This window comes from Rhamphochromis longiceps, linkage group LG7 (genome assembly GCF_057381845.1).
Source record: "Rhamphochromis longiceps isolate RC_006_pf linkage group LG7, R_longiceps_female_GT1.1, whole genome shotgun sequence".
NCBI lineage: Eukaryota > Metazoa > Chordata > Actinopteri > Cichliformes > Cichlidae > Rhamphochromis > Rhamphochromis longiceps.
Genome location: NC_140563.1, coordinates 26000604 through 26015312, shown reverse-complemented (window position 1 = coordinate 26015312; position 14709 = coordinate 26000604). Strand labels below are relative to the sequence as shown.

General features: G+C 40.0%; 2 protein-coding genes across 6 annotated transcripts in view; both read right to left on the bottom strand.

Annotated features, from left to right (window-relative positions):
* Positions 1-2258: 2258 nt before the first annotated feature.
* Positions 2259-10659, bottom strand: gpr37a (G protein-coupled receptor 37a). Its single transcript, XM_085413035.1, has 2 exons — positions 9318-10659; positions 2259-5333 (listed from the first exon to the last, which is right to left on the bottom strand). The coding sequence occupies exons 1-2, from the start codon at positions 10221-10223 to the stop codon at positions 4500-4502; spliced, it is 1740 nt and encodes a 579-aa protein (XP_085269161.1). The 5' UTR covers positions 10224-10659; the 3' UTR covers positions 2259-4499.
* A 2862-nt stretch (positions 10660-13521) lies between these two features.
* pot1 (protection of telomeres 1 homolog) overlaps positions 13522-14709 on the bottom strand; it is a 56149-nt gene continuing 54961 nt past the window's right edge. For 2 of the 5 annotated variants that reach the window (XM_085413030.1, XM_085413031.1), the window contains exons 19-20: positions 14476-14581; positions 13522-13784 (exon numbers count right to left, since the gene is read on the bottom strand). In XM_085413030.1, coding sequence (XP_085269156.1) covers positions 13666-13784; positions 14476-14581 — 225 coding nt within the window. In that variant the 3' untranslated portion in view covers positions 13522-13665. The remainder of the gene's footprint in view (positions 13785-14475; positions 14582-14709) is intronic. The other 3 variants (XM_085413032.1, XM_085413033.1, XM_085413034.1) reach the window with 3 other exon arrangements.

The following is a 14709-nucleotide window of genomic DNA, read 5'->3' as shown; positions in this document are numbered from 1 at the left end:
ACAGCCTAAATAAAATGAGTAACAGGAGTGCCACTGCCTCCATGTTAATACATTTAACCTGCTACTTCAGTGCAACACAGAGAGTGGTATTTTTCCTGAAATGAAGAAGTCATTTATGTTAACAATAAGGAGCATTTTGATTGGTGTAAATACGGCCTAAATGTGAAAACATCTTTCAGCCCATGTCAAGAAACACCTCTGTATAAGCTCATCATCATCTTCAGTGCTGCAATCAGCAGTGTACGTGTTGGAACATATTTTCTTTTTTGAAGTTTTACTGATGTGTTTAGATTTGTTTTCATAGGCACGAACAAGGAAAGTGACTTTGAAATCAGTGCCTTCAAAGCATTGTGCAGTTTTACAACAGTACTTACACTGCCTGGTAAGGGGAACTGCTTAAAGGACAAAAGCAAAGTAAAAAAAAAGTCTTGGGGTGCACTTTAATTTAATTAAAATATTAATTAGAAACATGTATTAACAAAATTAAATTAAGAGTAAGAACTTCACTAGAAGAAGAAACTGCCTACAGTCTTTTGTTTACTGACTGCACTGTTTCAGGACAAAAAGACCATCAGCAACAACTTATTGTCTTAGCATAAATGAGGCTAGATGTGCAGTTTGTAGCACTGTAACACTATTCACTGTGCCGGCCCAGCTGAGAGACAAACTCCCTAACACGAAGCATGGACAATGGCGTGCTCTGTCCACGTTAGTTGCATGGTGACGATGATGACTAAATTATGGTGAGAGAAAAAACAGCTGAGGGTTGTGCTGAATGTGATGCAGCAAATAAACTATCAGAGCAGTTTTTTGAGGGAAAAAAAACTTTCATAATAAATTATATTTCTGATTTGACTTTTCAGTTCTGTCTGCTTTCTGTTCATGTTTTAAGGAGGTTCAACTGTTAACTGGACTGATTGCAATTCTGAGTAAACGAGTTCAATTTGAACTGCAGCAACAATAGTAGCTGTGTGCTCTGGATGTATGGCAATGACGTCTCACACTCTACTTCTATCCTTCACTTAGAAATGTTTTCTTGTCCTCCAAGTGTTAAAGCTCTACGAACAGCTAAACTTTGACAAAAGTCTAATCTTGTCAATCTTTTGCAGCATCGCACTATCAGCGAATCCCTGAGCTCCTGCAGTGATATATTATTAAAATGCCTGTAAAGAGCAACGTGCTCATACAGTCATATCTTAAGTCAGTTAGGTGCACATTAAGCCAGACTACACTTTGGTTGCATTTTGGCACCTCTTGATCTTTGTTGCGCAGCCCGGTTGACCAAGCCACATCACTACCTGGCATCACTACATTTAAATGTGCCAATAACTTGACTGAACTCAGGCTCATAGCAGCTAAGTACCATTCTAGGAACTAGTCTCTGGAAATCTGCAAGATGAGATTCATTTCTCAGTAGTGAATTTTGGTACAAATTTTTTTAACTCATCAAAAGAAACATCAAATCCAAAGGAGTATGCTACAGCCAACCTCAACTTTGTGAAACAAAAATCATGTTTGAAAAATGTTACCATGTGGAGAAAGCATTTATTCAGTAACATTATTTCTGAAGACTGCAGAAATTTAAATGGAGCAGTTCAGTAATAAGTGAGGGCTTATAGAAACACTGTACTCTTATATGTACTCTTACAGAAACATTACCTGTTTTTTTAAAGGGCTTTGTGTTTGATCACAGCTCAGGACTAGGGCTGGGTATCGTCACTGATTTCTAGAATCGATTCAATTCCGATTCACAAGGTCCCGAATCGATTCGATCCATGATTCGATCCAGTTCAATTCGATTCGATTTGAATTGGGGAAATTTTGCCTCAGAGAGTCAGAAATATTATAATTCAGATCATACATCAGTACATTTCCATATTTTTATATCTATAAAAAGAAAGCTGAGACTTTATCAAAGGTGTGAGCGTCACAGCAGATGCCTTTGTGTCAAAGTAGCTGAAGATAAAACACAGAAAAACATGAAGGCGACTTTCTTGGCCTGGGATTTTATAAAAATATTCTGCAGTACATCAAAAACGAAAGAAAACCATTAATCAACATATGAACATTACCTGATGCTGCTGAAGTGAAGCAGAGCAAAGTTACAGAGGTTTGATTAGAGACACAGCTAAGCGTTTTGCAATTTTGCATAATTTTAAAAAGTTTAAATTTGTTCAGAAGCCTGTTGAACAGCAGAAATGAGGCTTTGTTTTTGGAAGTAAGTAAAAGGAAAAATAACAGTGTCTGACAGCGCTGTAAACAACGGTAGACTTGTGCATAATAGGCAAGCGAATAATGCAGAAAACAGATTTTTAGACGGGAAACTGTTCTTGAAGTACACTGAGAGAGAGAGAGAGAGAGAGAGAGCTGTGCATGAAGTGGGATTTTATCGTGGTGGAAGCAAAACAGCAAAAGTCAGAGGGAATTCATGACGATGTTTATGTGAAGCGCAGTTTGGAGCTTCTTTTGCTGCTGGTTCGGTCAATATTGTTTGGAGAGAGATCAAACTAACAGCTTTACAATCAGCGCAAAAAGGGCGTAAACACAAAGCGCGGACCCGCCGAAACATCAGAATCAGCGAGCTGTCGGCTTTCAGCCCCGACTGTCCGTGCCGTCGGGTGAGAAAGGCGACATCTCACTGATTCTGATCCGTCAGCGCTTTGTTTTTACGTCTTTGTGCAGAATCCGTGTTCCTGCTCTCATTTACTGTTTTAGCTGTTTGGTGGTTGTTGAAATCTTGTGAGGTTTCACCTGAGATTCTGGCATTTCTCAGGTGAAATTTATTTCGGCCAAAATAAATTTATATTAAAAAATCGATTCAGGATTTTAATGAATCGATATCACGTTATCCAAGCCAGAATCGATTTTAATTGATAAATCGATAATCAAAACCTACCCTACTTGGGACCACACTGAAGTGACTATGTGGAAATTTGCTGCACAAAAAAGACAATATCATATTCAAACCATACTCCAAAGATATGTATTTTTTTCTTTTATTAATGTGATATTTCATTTTGTAAAAAACAACAACCCCAAAACAAAACAAAACAAAACAATAAAAACTAAAAATTGAATGTTGCATGAATTTCATGGAAAATGCTTTTTAATGAAATCTTTATTTATACTAAATTATAATTTGGTTACAGTTTCTTAAAAGGACCGTTTGGAGAAAGGGAACTGACTACTATATAAATTTACTTCAAATTCAATTGAGTTTTATTTGTGTGGCATCAAATTACAACAGTGGTTGCCTCAAGGCACTGTTTATTGTAAGGTAGAAACCTACAATAATATAAATACAATCTTAAAATCTTTCTTTGAAAGGTTAGTGGCCAATTAGGGGTTGCAGAGGGGCTCCAGCCTATCCCAGCTGCTAGAGGATAAGAAGTGGGGTATACTGTGGACAGGTCACCAGTGTGTCAAAGGGCCAACAGACATGAAGTCTATTTCAATGTAAATTTCTTTAAAAAAAATAATTATATACTTTTCTATAATTAACTACAATTTTTGACAGACAGAGAAAAAAAACAGTTGTGACTGACTATATTTAAAACATCTAGGTACTGCACTAACTGTTACTAATGTCTGTACCACAGAAGGAAATGCTGGTGGAGCTAAAACAACTGCATATTTACGTGAAAACATTTCTGCACAACCACGGGTAAAATTCGCTCCTCTGGCTTTGAAAGTTAAACTGTGCGGAGGAGAATTACAAAAGTATCTGTAAACAAATTGAATTACGGTACAAACTCTCGTGACATCAGAAATGTACCAACCATGTCTTGTTTCAGATTTTGTAAACAGTGACAAAAAGTAGTTTACAACTGATCTCAGATTCAGTAAAAATACCAGTGAGTTCATTAAAAATGCTGAGGTTTTTGCCAGTGGCTAATACTGTTCATTCAAATATAGAAAATCTTTTAACAGTTAATAGATAGAGAGCAGGTTCATTCGGTGAGTCAGTAAACATAAGCGTGTTCAAGAGTTTGGGGTGTTTTAAAAACAAACAAACAAAAAACTATCTGCTGATCCCATCAGATGAAGCTCAGTCTCAGGGTCTGTGTCCACAGGAGCCAAACATTCCTTTCACTGCAGCCATTCCAGCCCTGCCGTACATCGGGTTGTTTTAGACAATTCAGGGCGTTTGGTGTAACACCTCTCATAATGGAACAAACTGTAACTAACTACTTAATATATAGAATGTTAATTTTATATATAGTTGTATGTCCTTTGAATTATCTCAGATATTTTAGAAACAAGTTTTTGCTAAGCTTTTGAATTGAATGTTTGTTTGGGTTTAAAATTGGGGAGACAAGGTGTCTCACTCAGGTGTAGCTCCACTCTTAGACACTGTAGGAGAGAGCGCTTGTCAATAATCTATCATATCATCGCATCGTACTTCCCCTCTCAAGCGTCGAGTGCTGGAAAGCAGGGTCAACCCTTGCGTGCAAAATCATAGCTATGGATTGGTACAATGGTAATGTTGATTATTGACCTCAGTAGTTTGTCCCCACAGCAGAGTAGGTGGCAGAGGTGGATGCTTCCCTGCGGGTGGTATTGAATGGCGACAGCTCAAGCTCGGTGGTGGTGCACTCATTGTCAATGTTGCTAGTGGCAGTGGTGGGGGAGTGGGGCGGGCCACATTCGTCGCAGCAGCAGCAACAGCAGTCCAAGAAGGCTCTGGCAAATGGCTGGCATAGACAAAACAGCAAAACGGGCGTCACAGCCGATTTGCAAAAGAGCATCATCTGACTGACAAGGTGCAGAATGTCCAGGGCTCTCCTGGGAATGGTGGCCGCCATATACACATTAATGATGTTGCAGATGTTCTCTGGAATGATGCAGAACCCATAGAGGATGGCCAAAGCTACCACGGCACAGTTCATCTGGCTTTCCAGCTGAAGCTGCTTCTTGCCCCCACGGACACAGGCCCACTCGGCGTTGCGGATCTTGCGGGCAGTCGCTAGTGAGCTGCAGATGGTGAACAGCGTTGGCAGGCAGAAAAAGCAGCCAAAGTACCACCAGAGGCGTGCACTGTTGTAGGTGAGCCCCAAGACATAGAGTGTGTCCGGGAGGTCTGTTGAGATGCGAACTACACAACGTTCACATGGTGTCACATCAGGTGGCTCGTCGTCCTCAGTGACCAGCTGTCTGATCAGCAGCTCAGGCAACGCCAGCAGCAAAGCGCCCACCCAGATGACCGCCAGCTTTGCAGTGGTAGATGCCCAGTTCTCGATCATCTCATAATAGATCTGCACGTTGGTGGCTGCCCGGAAACGATCAATGCACAGAGCACACAGTGTGAAGGTTGTGATCCCAAGAGAAACCACCTGGGAGAAAGGCTAGAATCAGGTTAAAAGTTAAAAGTACAATTTCATAACTGTAACAATTATGTGAAGTAAAGTAAAAATAAAAAGTACTTTAGACCAGAATTTGCCTCTAACAATGTTAGCATTAAATTCAAATAAATCTAAAAAAAAATTAACCATGATAATATATCAGAAATGTGTCTTAAAAAATTGTATATATATTTTTTGTATGCATAAATTGTGTGTATTTTTTATGTATAGATGGACAGTTTGCATCATTTTCACATTTGTACTAAATACAATATTCCATAGTCACATTTTTTAGTTACACTCAAATTAGATAATTAGTTTTGAAACAGTTTCAGCTAACCAGACTATTTATGAGTTCTTGGTGCTAATGAAGCCTCCAAACACTTGTTTTTATACTCCAATGTTTTCAGCTTTTATACAGGAAGCCTGGCTACAGAACCTGAACACAGAACTGTCAGCAGAGTTTTGGGAAAAAGCAATTTATACATTTATTTGACCACTTTGTATTGTGGGCGTGTGTCAAGGGCAAGAGGCAGGATGGATAATCAGAAACTGTGTGTCTTACCTGTTGGCTGGTGCGAGTGGTATCCCAAATTGCTCATTCTTAACTTGTAACAAACGTGACACAAGAGCAGTCAATCATTAGTCTCCGCCTCTCCCCCATGATATACACCCACAATGCAAAATCAGGGTCAAAACTGTCATATTGAAAAAAAATTAGATATAATCAATTTAGACTTTAAAAAAGGTCTTCATAAAAAAACTAATTTTATGTTGGCCTGTTCCAAACTGGATAAATCAATTAAAGATCTAAAATCAGACTCGGCAGAGTTTTTAGGTGTGTCACACCCACTGTTGCAATGTTTTTATTTACAGTGTTCACTTTGATCAGGCTGTTCACTTTTCAGCTTTTCAGTTATCTAGCTTTTGGCAGGACCTCCTGATAAAGGATTGGCTGATTGGCTGATCAGCTCCAGCTGCCCTGCCAGCCTCTCTGGCGCCATCCCTCCTCTGCAGTGGAGCCACATACCACACCTCGCTACATTAGGTGACAATAAGGCGAGGTGATGACGTCAATAAACTCATGTAGGTCACTGCCTCAGACAAAAAGCTTCCACTGCTAAGAAGCTTAAACACAATAAATAAGACCTTTTGTCTCCAGATGTCACATTAAAACCCTTTCAGTTGTCACAAGCTGCAGACATGATAACTTGCTATGGGAATTTAGGTAAGCACCAATTGAACAACAACTGTCAGTGTCTCAAAGGCAAAGGTATGATGTCTTTTGTAATAGAGTCAGTAGAAGAGATGATATTCAGATAAAAAATGTTTTTTTAAATAAAATAAAATTAAAATTAAATGAATACATTTGTGAGAATAAATGCTTTTAAAAGTGAGTCAGTCCCTGAAGAGTCATGGTATAAAGGTCCAACTTTAAAGCAGAAATATTTTTTTATAAAAAACAGTTTGACTGAAAGGAATTTTTTCCCTCTGTATCATGGGTACATTTCATTTATTACCCATCTGGATACTGGTTTTAGGGGTATCCAGAAACAGGCAGCTGTAGCTGATGAGTGTCAGCTAAACCTCATCTCTTTTATGTACAGCCTATTGTCCCTAACCTTTCTTATGAATTCATTAATATGTAGGGAAACAGAAGAAGTTATGAAAACGTTCTGATTGCCCCAGGGTTTTGGACCTGGGGTTTTCTGTTATAGTCTTTGAATTTTTGTCATTATTTAACGTTCTGTTGGCTCTCAATTTGATCCATGTTGTTTTTTTTTGTTTGCCACAATATGAAGCATCGTAGACCACGGGTCGTGGTTCGATCCGTAGTTCTTTCAGTCCTCATGTTAAACTATCCTTGTAGAATATGTAGCAAAAAGTGCTCCTTTGAATGGATGGATAAAGCATATTGTAGCGCTTTGAGTACTCAGGTGGAGTAGCAAAGTGCAGCCTATTTACCGTTTAGTTCTTTGTGTCAGTTTCTGGTTATTTCCATGTGTACCCCTTCCTATTTATTGTTTTGTACAGTTTATATCTTTTTTAAGCCTGGATTATACTCTGTTGCGGACACAGGGACCTCACACCCCAACAACCGAGTAGATATTACTGTTAAGCAGGTTTTAAGCCTGGATTATACTCATTTATTGGAGACCTGATGTTCACATAGTTAATGCATTGGACAACTCATGAGGTCACAAAAAGAGGCAGGCATGCAGACCCCCACACTAACTGTCTGATCACAAAATTTACGTCACAGGATCACAGAAAGTATAGACTCCTCCATCATGAACCGCTATGTCAAGTCTTTGTGTTTGAGGCTGCCATCTGTTTAGTCACTTTCTATTTTTACTTTAGCAGTCTTTTGTCATCTGTGCTTCGTCGTCTAGTTTTAGCAGTGGTTCTCCACCTGCCCCCTACTTGCCTCAATCATTGTCTCTTATATTTATTGTCTCAGTCTCTCTTTGTCCTTTGTTCCACTTGTTGTGTTTTCCATAGCATTTCCCAATTTAGTAATTATTCCTTCTGACTCCTGGGTGTTGGCTTTTGCTTTGAACCGTCTATCGCACATTCATTAAAAAGGCTCACTTTAGTAACCTTCATCTCTTGCTTACAGCATTTGGGTCAGCAAAACTACAACCAGTTTCCAGGCAGGAAATGACAGTCTTGTGTACTTGGTATTGAGTTTTACTTCTCCTGTCTCGTTGATATTAATTTGTTCCGTTCTGTGTTCCTTGCTGTCCCAGTCTCATCTGCATTTATTCTTGTGACTTCTCATCTTCATCTGTGTAGTTCTCCTGTTCTCCTCCATGTAAGTTAAGCCTTGTTGCCCATGTAGTTGTGTTTTCCTATTTTACTATGGTAACCATTGCTCTCTGTGGCTCATGTTGTTTGCTTCCTCTGCCTTGTTATGTCTATAGCTTCCACCCGTGTGTCCAGCCTGTTGCCTCTCCTCTTGATATCCAGTGTGTACTTATTATCTCTGTCTTCTGCTGTCCTTTGTCATTGTCCTACCATAGTTGTGTGCTCCTTGCTACATGTTTTCACTATTATGTACCTGTAGTTTTCCCTAGAATGTATATTCCTGGCTCCACTTGATTTAGTATTTTGTCTTTGGATGAAACTCCAGCACTAAAGCTGTTCTTGAGTTCACGTGTGGCCTCCATAACATGCAGTGGCACATATGTAGAGTAATTTTTTAATGTGATATTATATTCGATTGAGCATGTTGGGTTTGACCAGAAATGTAATTTTATTTCTCCTGAAATTATGCAGTGGGTTAAGATGAAACTCTACACACACAGTGTGGGTTTCCAAGAGGAACATTTCATGTCAACTATCATATATACGATGTTTAGTACATTTTTAACATGACATTATTACATCCCTTTAAGTTTTTCAATTTGAGCAGAGTTGACCTTTAATTTTGAAATAAAATTTAGCACAGATGTAGAGTAGATGAGCCTGTGGAGAAATGTATTGAAAGTTTCATGTCAACTATGAAGAGCCACTTTTGATTAATGTTTTGAACACGTGTTGAAGTTGAGAATAATGTTCTTTTAACATGTCAGGAATTATGCACCTGGCTGAGAAGGAACTCTGTACAGATATATTGTGGATGCAGGTCACATTTCAAGAAATCATGAATGAAAAAGCTCATTACCAGCAAAATTGAAAAGAAGATAAAATGAAACTTGGGGATTAGGGGGAAAAGGTCCTGGACCTGGTCCTGGAATAAAAACTGATATATGGACTGACTCACTTTTGAAGCCAGTCTCAGGTAGTCATTGGAGGATTTATTGTGTATTGAGGAGGAGAACGAAGGAGAGCGCTTTGTGTAGATGCGCAAAACAATTTAGAGGTTCACTTGACCGCGATGGTCTCACCTGTAAGATGAACTCGGCTACAATTATATCTGCTGCACCATGAGGGACTACCAAACCATCACTACCCCACCACCCTGCCTCTCACCTCCAGATAGGGGATAATCCTGCATGAGAACTCTCCCAGCAGCCATTTCTTGGTGAGCTCATGAAACACCACAAGCGGCAAGCAGAAGAAGATGATGACGAAATCCCAGAGCGCGAGGCTGGCTAGCAACGAGTTGGAGATGCTCCTCATGTAGTAGTTGTGACATACAATACACATGATCGACACGTTCCCAATGATGCCCACTGTAAAGATGAGGGCGGCGGTTATCAGTACAGCGTAGGCTCCGTACGACTCCGCGGTTACCGGGTAGAATGGATTCTTTACCTGCTTGCGTCTGGTTCGCGTGTTCACCGGAACGAGCCGCGTGGTGTCGGGAAAGTCCGGGAGAGAGTACTCGTCCTCATAGTCACTTGTATTGAGTCTGAAGGGGGGGTCGGCTTCTAGCTCCTGCGCCATGGCCACAGGTAGCGGTTCGCTGTGCGTCGCCCTGCCGGATACGGCAACCCGCCTTTGCCTTCGTGTGCGTCCACTCATCCTGCGCGTGCAGTTGTGTCCATGCTGGGTTTGTTTAGACACTTCATTGCTCGGCTCATCTTTATCATTTTCTTTCGTGCCTAAAACTAAAACTTCTGGTAAAAATGACCGAGTTCCACTTTGGGCATCACCTTCACGCAGAGAGCGCCTGGTGATCTTTTTCTCTGGCAGCTCAGACGACGAGGAGTTTAGAGGAACCAGCCATGAGGCTTCTGCACTCGTACTGCGTGTCCCCCCACGGTCCTCCTGGCTGACTGTGCGCCATCTCCGGCTGTGCACATTCCTTTCAACGGTGGCGGATTTATTATAAGGACTAAACGTCGTCTTTGTTTTGTCCCAGTGAAGTTGACAAACGACGGCCTCGCTGCACAGCCACAAACACAGGAGACTCAGGGCTGCACACATCCTCATGGCTCTGGCTAAACCGCAAAATGAAACCGTGTGATCGATTGATCCATCTCTGGGTTTTGATAGTTTTTAAACTCAAATCTGCCGCCAAACCGTCAACTTTCTTTCATTTTTGTGTACACAGAGCTTCCTCGAAGTCTTTGGCCGTTTAAGAGTGCTGCACCTTTCACGTTCGGGTGCGTCCCAGTGCGTCTCCAGTCCGGAGGCATCACCGGTGAGAAAAAAAAAATCTAATCGGAAAAGTTTTTAAACTGGGCTGAAAACTGTGAACTAAATAAGTAAATCCTCAGCGTCAGGAATTGGGTGTTGGGATGGAGAATTCCTGAGTAGGTCCACAGTACGTTTCTGCACGCGTGGCAGGTCCGGAGCGCCCGGGGACCGGAGTGGAGCACCGACGAATGCGAGACACGACCAAGCTCGATGTGACAGAGCGTCTAAGAAGAGGAGGGAGGGGGACTAGGGCCGGGGGTGGTGGTTGTTATCGTCTCTTTAACCTGCTATTGAATCCCACCGGATACTACATTAAACCGTCCAATATTCTAAACGTGCTTTGGTACCGATGTGTATCGTCAGAAAAATGATGTTTATGGTTGCTCCAGAATTTGGAAACATGTTTATTTCATTTATATTTTTGTACTTAAGAGTTCATGTGAAAGGTTTTCAGGCACTAAAGGGGAGCATACGAAAAACAACAACAACAACAACACATATAAGTTGAAACTTCCTTTAAAAGAAATGTGTTGTTGTTGTTTTACTCTTGTGTGCCATCAGATAGAAAATTTGGGTATTAAATAGTGCACTAGTACTGACCTGTACTATTCAAACTTAAACAGGATTTAAAGGTGCACATGATGCAGACATGAATTGAGCCTAGTGTAAAGGAGAGTGTGTGGTCCTCCTTGGGCTCTCGTGCTCTGAGGGGCCTCGGGATGTCTGGGGCCCGGATCTCCTCCATGCCTGCTTCATGTCCTGGGGGCAGGGCTATGGCTCCACACACCTACTATTAGACACTTAGGTGGAGAAACCTTATAAATACCACACACACACACACACACACACACACACACACACACACACACACACACACACACACACAGGTGTACAAACAGGTACTCACAGACACGTCTTGGTTGGCTGCTGCCTCTAAACATATCGTGCTAATGTGCTGCTCAGTAAGATTCAGTATTTATTATTTACTGTTATTTATGCTTATGTTGGTTGTTACTGTGGTTTCCCTGCTGTGTTTTCGTTTTGCTTGTTTGTTTTTTTAGCAGGTGGTGAAGCAGATTTTCAGTGTCTTTTCTCTCTCTATCCCTCTTCTCCATTTTTCTTTCCCTCTCTTTCTGTTAACTCTCTTCCCAACTTCTCTTTTCTTCTTATTTCTCTTTCCCACCCCCGTTCTGATTGTAATAACTTAAAATAAAAAATAAAGATAAAAAAAAACTATGACAATCAAGTGGGCCAGTATAGCAATAGGTCCACTTGGAAAAGTAAATCTGTTTGGCATTTTTCTTGGGCTTTAAACAATAATTCGGATTGCTACATGCAGACAGGAGAGGCAATAAACAACAACAAAACACAAAAAACCCCAAAACCCCCCTAAAACCTCCACAACAGTGTAAGAGACTGATAGAGGAACTGTTTTCTGTATAACTTTACGTCATTACTGCTGAAAGGGCGTCTATCCTACAATAATAGGGTATCCTTAGGGTTTTTGTTAAATAAACAATGCCACAGTGGCATGGCATGTTTTGTTGTTCATTTAAAGTGGTATTTACCTCATTTTAAGACCTGCAAAGGACCATATTATTTTTGATTATGTCTTGATAGTTTAAACCTTGCAAATGAAAGAGTGTACTTTCTTTTTTAAAACCACGATTGCAAGTGTTAAGGGCATTCACACTTAATGCTTAATTGGGGGACGAGATCACATCACGAATATACTCAGTAGACCAGCAGACGGTGCTGCAAACCCACAGATAAATGCTGAAAGGTGTTTGGAGGAATGGAGAGTGAGACTGCATCCATAAAGAGCAAATATTGCTGCTCAGCATTTTAGGACACTAGAATGTGATGCCATACATTATTCCAAAGATAAATTAAAAGCTTAACCTGCAAATACATTTCATGTTAGCATTTGTTAAAATGGCAACAATAAATATAGACTTAACAGTCAGTTGCTGCTTGGAAACCTTTTCATGGCACATTTACTTCAGATTTATGTGCTATGGTTCTCCCTCTCTCTGAATGTATGTACGTACGTATGTAGAGAATTATAGCATTTTGACTGACAAATGACTTTTTTTTTTTGGCGAATAACAGATAGATTTAAGAAATATACAGTAAACCATCCTAATACATTGATACTAGGTATGTCATTTCTTTCCTGTTTGTATGATATAAAAACCAGGAGCAAAGTGTTGTCTTTGTCCTGTGCAGAGCAATTAGCAAAAGAAAAATATCTCCTGAAAAAAGATTTTGTAAAAAACGATTTTGACAATCCAGCTCCAGACAGAATTCTCAGATTTGGAAGGATGCGTTCAGAGCAATCGTGGAGTTAAAGTTGCCACAAGATATAATAAGTATGCAGGGAGAAATATTAATGTGGTAACCATGATCTCATAACATTAGACATCCTAGCTTCAAGCATTTGGTAAAAGTGGGAAACACACTGAGTTCAGGTCATGGAGTGGTGTCATGGAATTCAGGATAAGAATCTTCAGGAAAGACTGAGGCCAAATTTGAACAGTCTTTAGCCCTGCATGAAAAATCTAAGCCCCTTCATTCAGTTAAAATGTGTAAGAGTACTCTGGACCTCAGTGTGGGGCAAAGGTTCATATTCAAATCGGGCAACTCTAAGCACATACCCAAGATAACAAAGGAATAGCTTCAGGATGGCACAGATTTGGACAGACTCAGAACCCGATTTAAAATCTCTGGAGAGATCTGAAAATCTATCCAACCTTATGGGAGAAACTGGCCATAGTCAAAAAGACTTGAACCTTGTAATTGCTGCCAAAAGTACTTAAACTATTGAGCAAAGGCTGTGAATACTCACGTAATAAATGTGCAAGAATTACAAGCAAACCTTTTTCATGCTGTCATCATTGTGTATAAAATGTTGAACTGAAAAATGAATTTACTCCATTTTTGAAATAAGGGTGTAAAAGTCACAAAATGTGGAACAAGTGAAATGCTGTGAATACTTACTGGATACACTGTAATAAAAAAAAAAAATCACCTTTTATTTTGAAAAGTCATCAAAAGTTTACCCAGGCAGCACAGGAAATGGCAAGAAAATGCAGTTGGTATTTTATTCAGTTTTTAACTTTATTTACACAATAAATAGAAATGTAAAGAAATAAAGCAACAACAGACAGAATCAGAATCCTCTGATCAGAATTTTATCTGAATCTTTCCCACAGGTGGTGCAGATGGTGTCAGATCATTCAGATGAGGGTTTCACAACAGTCGTGTGACAGACCTGATAGCAGGTCTTAGTCTGTCCATCGTCGTCCTCTGCTTGATATGCCATCAAACATAAATCAAGCCATGGGTGCTGACCTGAGGACGAACAGGCAGACATGACAAAGCATCCAGCAACACAAACCTGCGGCTGACATTAAGCCTGCTGCTGCTTCTGGTTTTGCAAAGCTGCAGGAAGTTTTTTTTGTATATTGTTATATATAGATATATATATTGTTCACATACTGTTTTGTGCAATGTTTTGTTTCCCCAAATCTCTACCACAGAGCTGTAAAGTTAGACATATTAAAAAGCCAAATTAATGCCTTTGAAGCTTTCAGTATGTCATGTCTGATTCTATGTTTTGGTCCAGTTCATTACACAATTTAGATCTAAAGTTATTATGTTTCCGTAACTAAAACTGAAGAATTATTCTAATGATTTGACCATGCACACTGTATGAAAGATGGACATGAGTCATGTCACATTTTTATGAGTGTTTTCCAATTTCCATCTTTCTGTTTTCAAACTGGACTTCCAAAAAGCATGAAAGAAGCAACTGCAATGAAAAACACAGAAGCTTTTTTTTCTGACGTCAGAGATCCAGGTAGCTGAGAGGCACTGGAGATTTCTATACAGCCAGACCTTTTTTTTAATATGACCAGAGGAGCTGGGACCTATTGGCCTTTTTAAAAAAAAACATGCAGGTTTAAGGCACACATCCTCAACTTTTCTGACCAAGAAGCTATGTCAATTTTTTATGTACTGTGTATGGGTTTGACAGACATACCCACATTGCCACCTGGTGGACAGAGAGAGTCCATGATTTGGCAGATGCTGTTCTGAGCTTCCTGATTGGCTGAAGCATCCTCTGCAGACACACCAAAGAATGATTCCTGGTGAAAAAAGAGAGTAAAACTCACAACTAGCATTTACATCTACAAAGCTCACAGACATTATAAACAAAAGTTACTTTCAGTTATCCTCTTATTTATATCTTGCTGTAAGAAGCAAATTAATGTTT

Bases quoted from the DNA above. Each gene is read 5' to 3' on its own strand.
- gpr37a (XM_085413035.1), bottom strand. From the start codon at position 10,223: ATGAGGATGTGTGCAGCCCTGAGTCTCCTGTGTTTGTGGCTGTGCAGC. The intron at 5,334-9,317 runs GTGAGAGGCAGG...CCTTTCTCCCAG, and splicing joins GGATTATCCCCTATCTGGAG to GTGGTTTCTCTTGGGATCAC.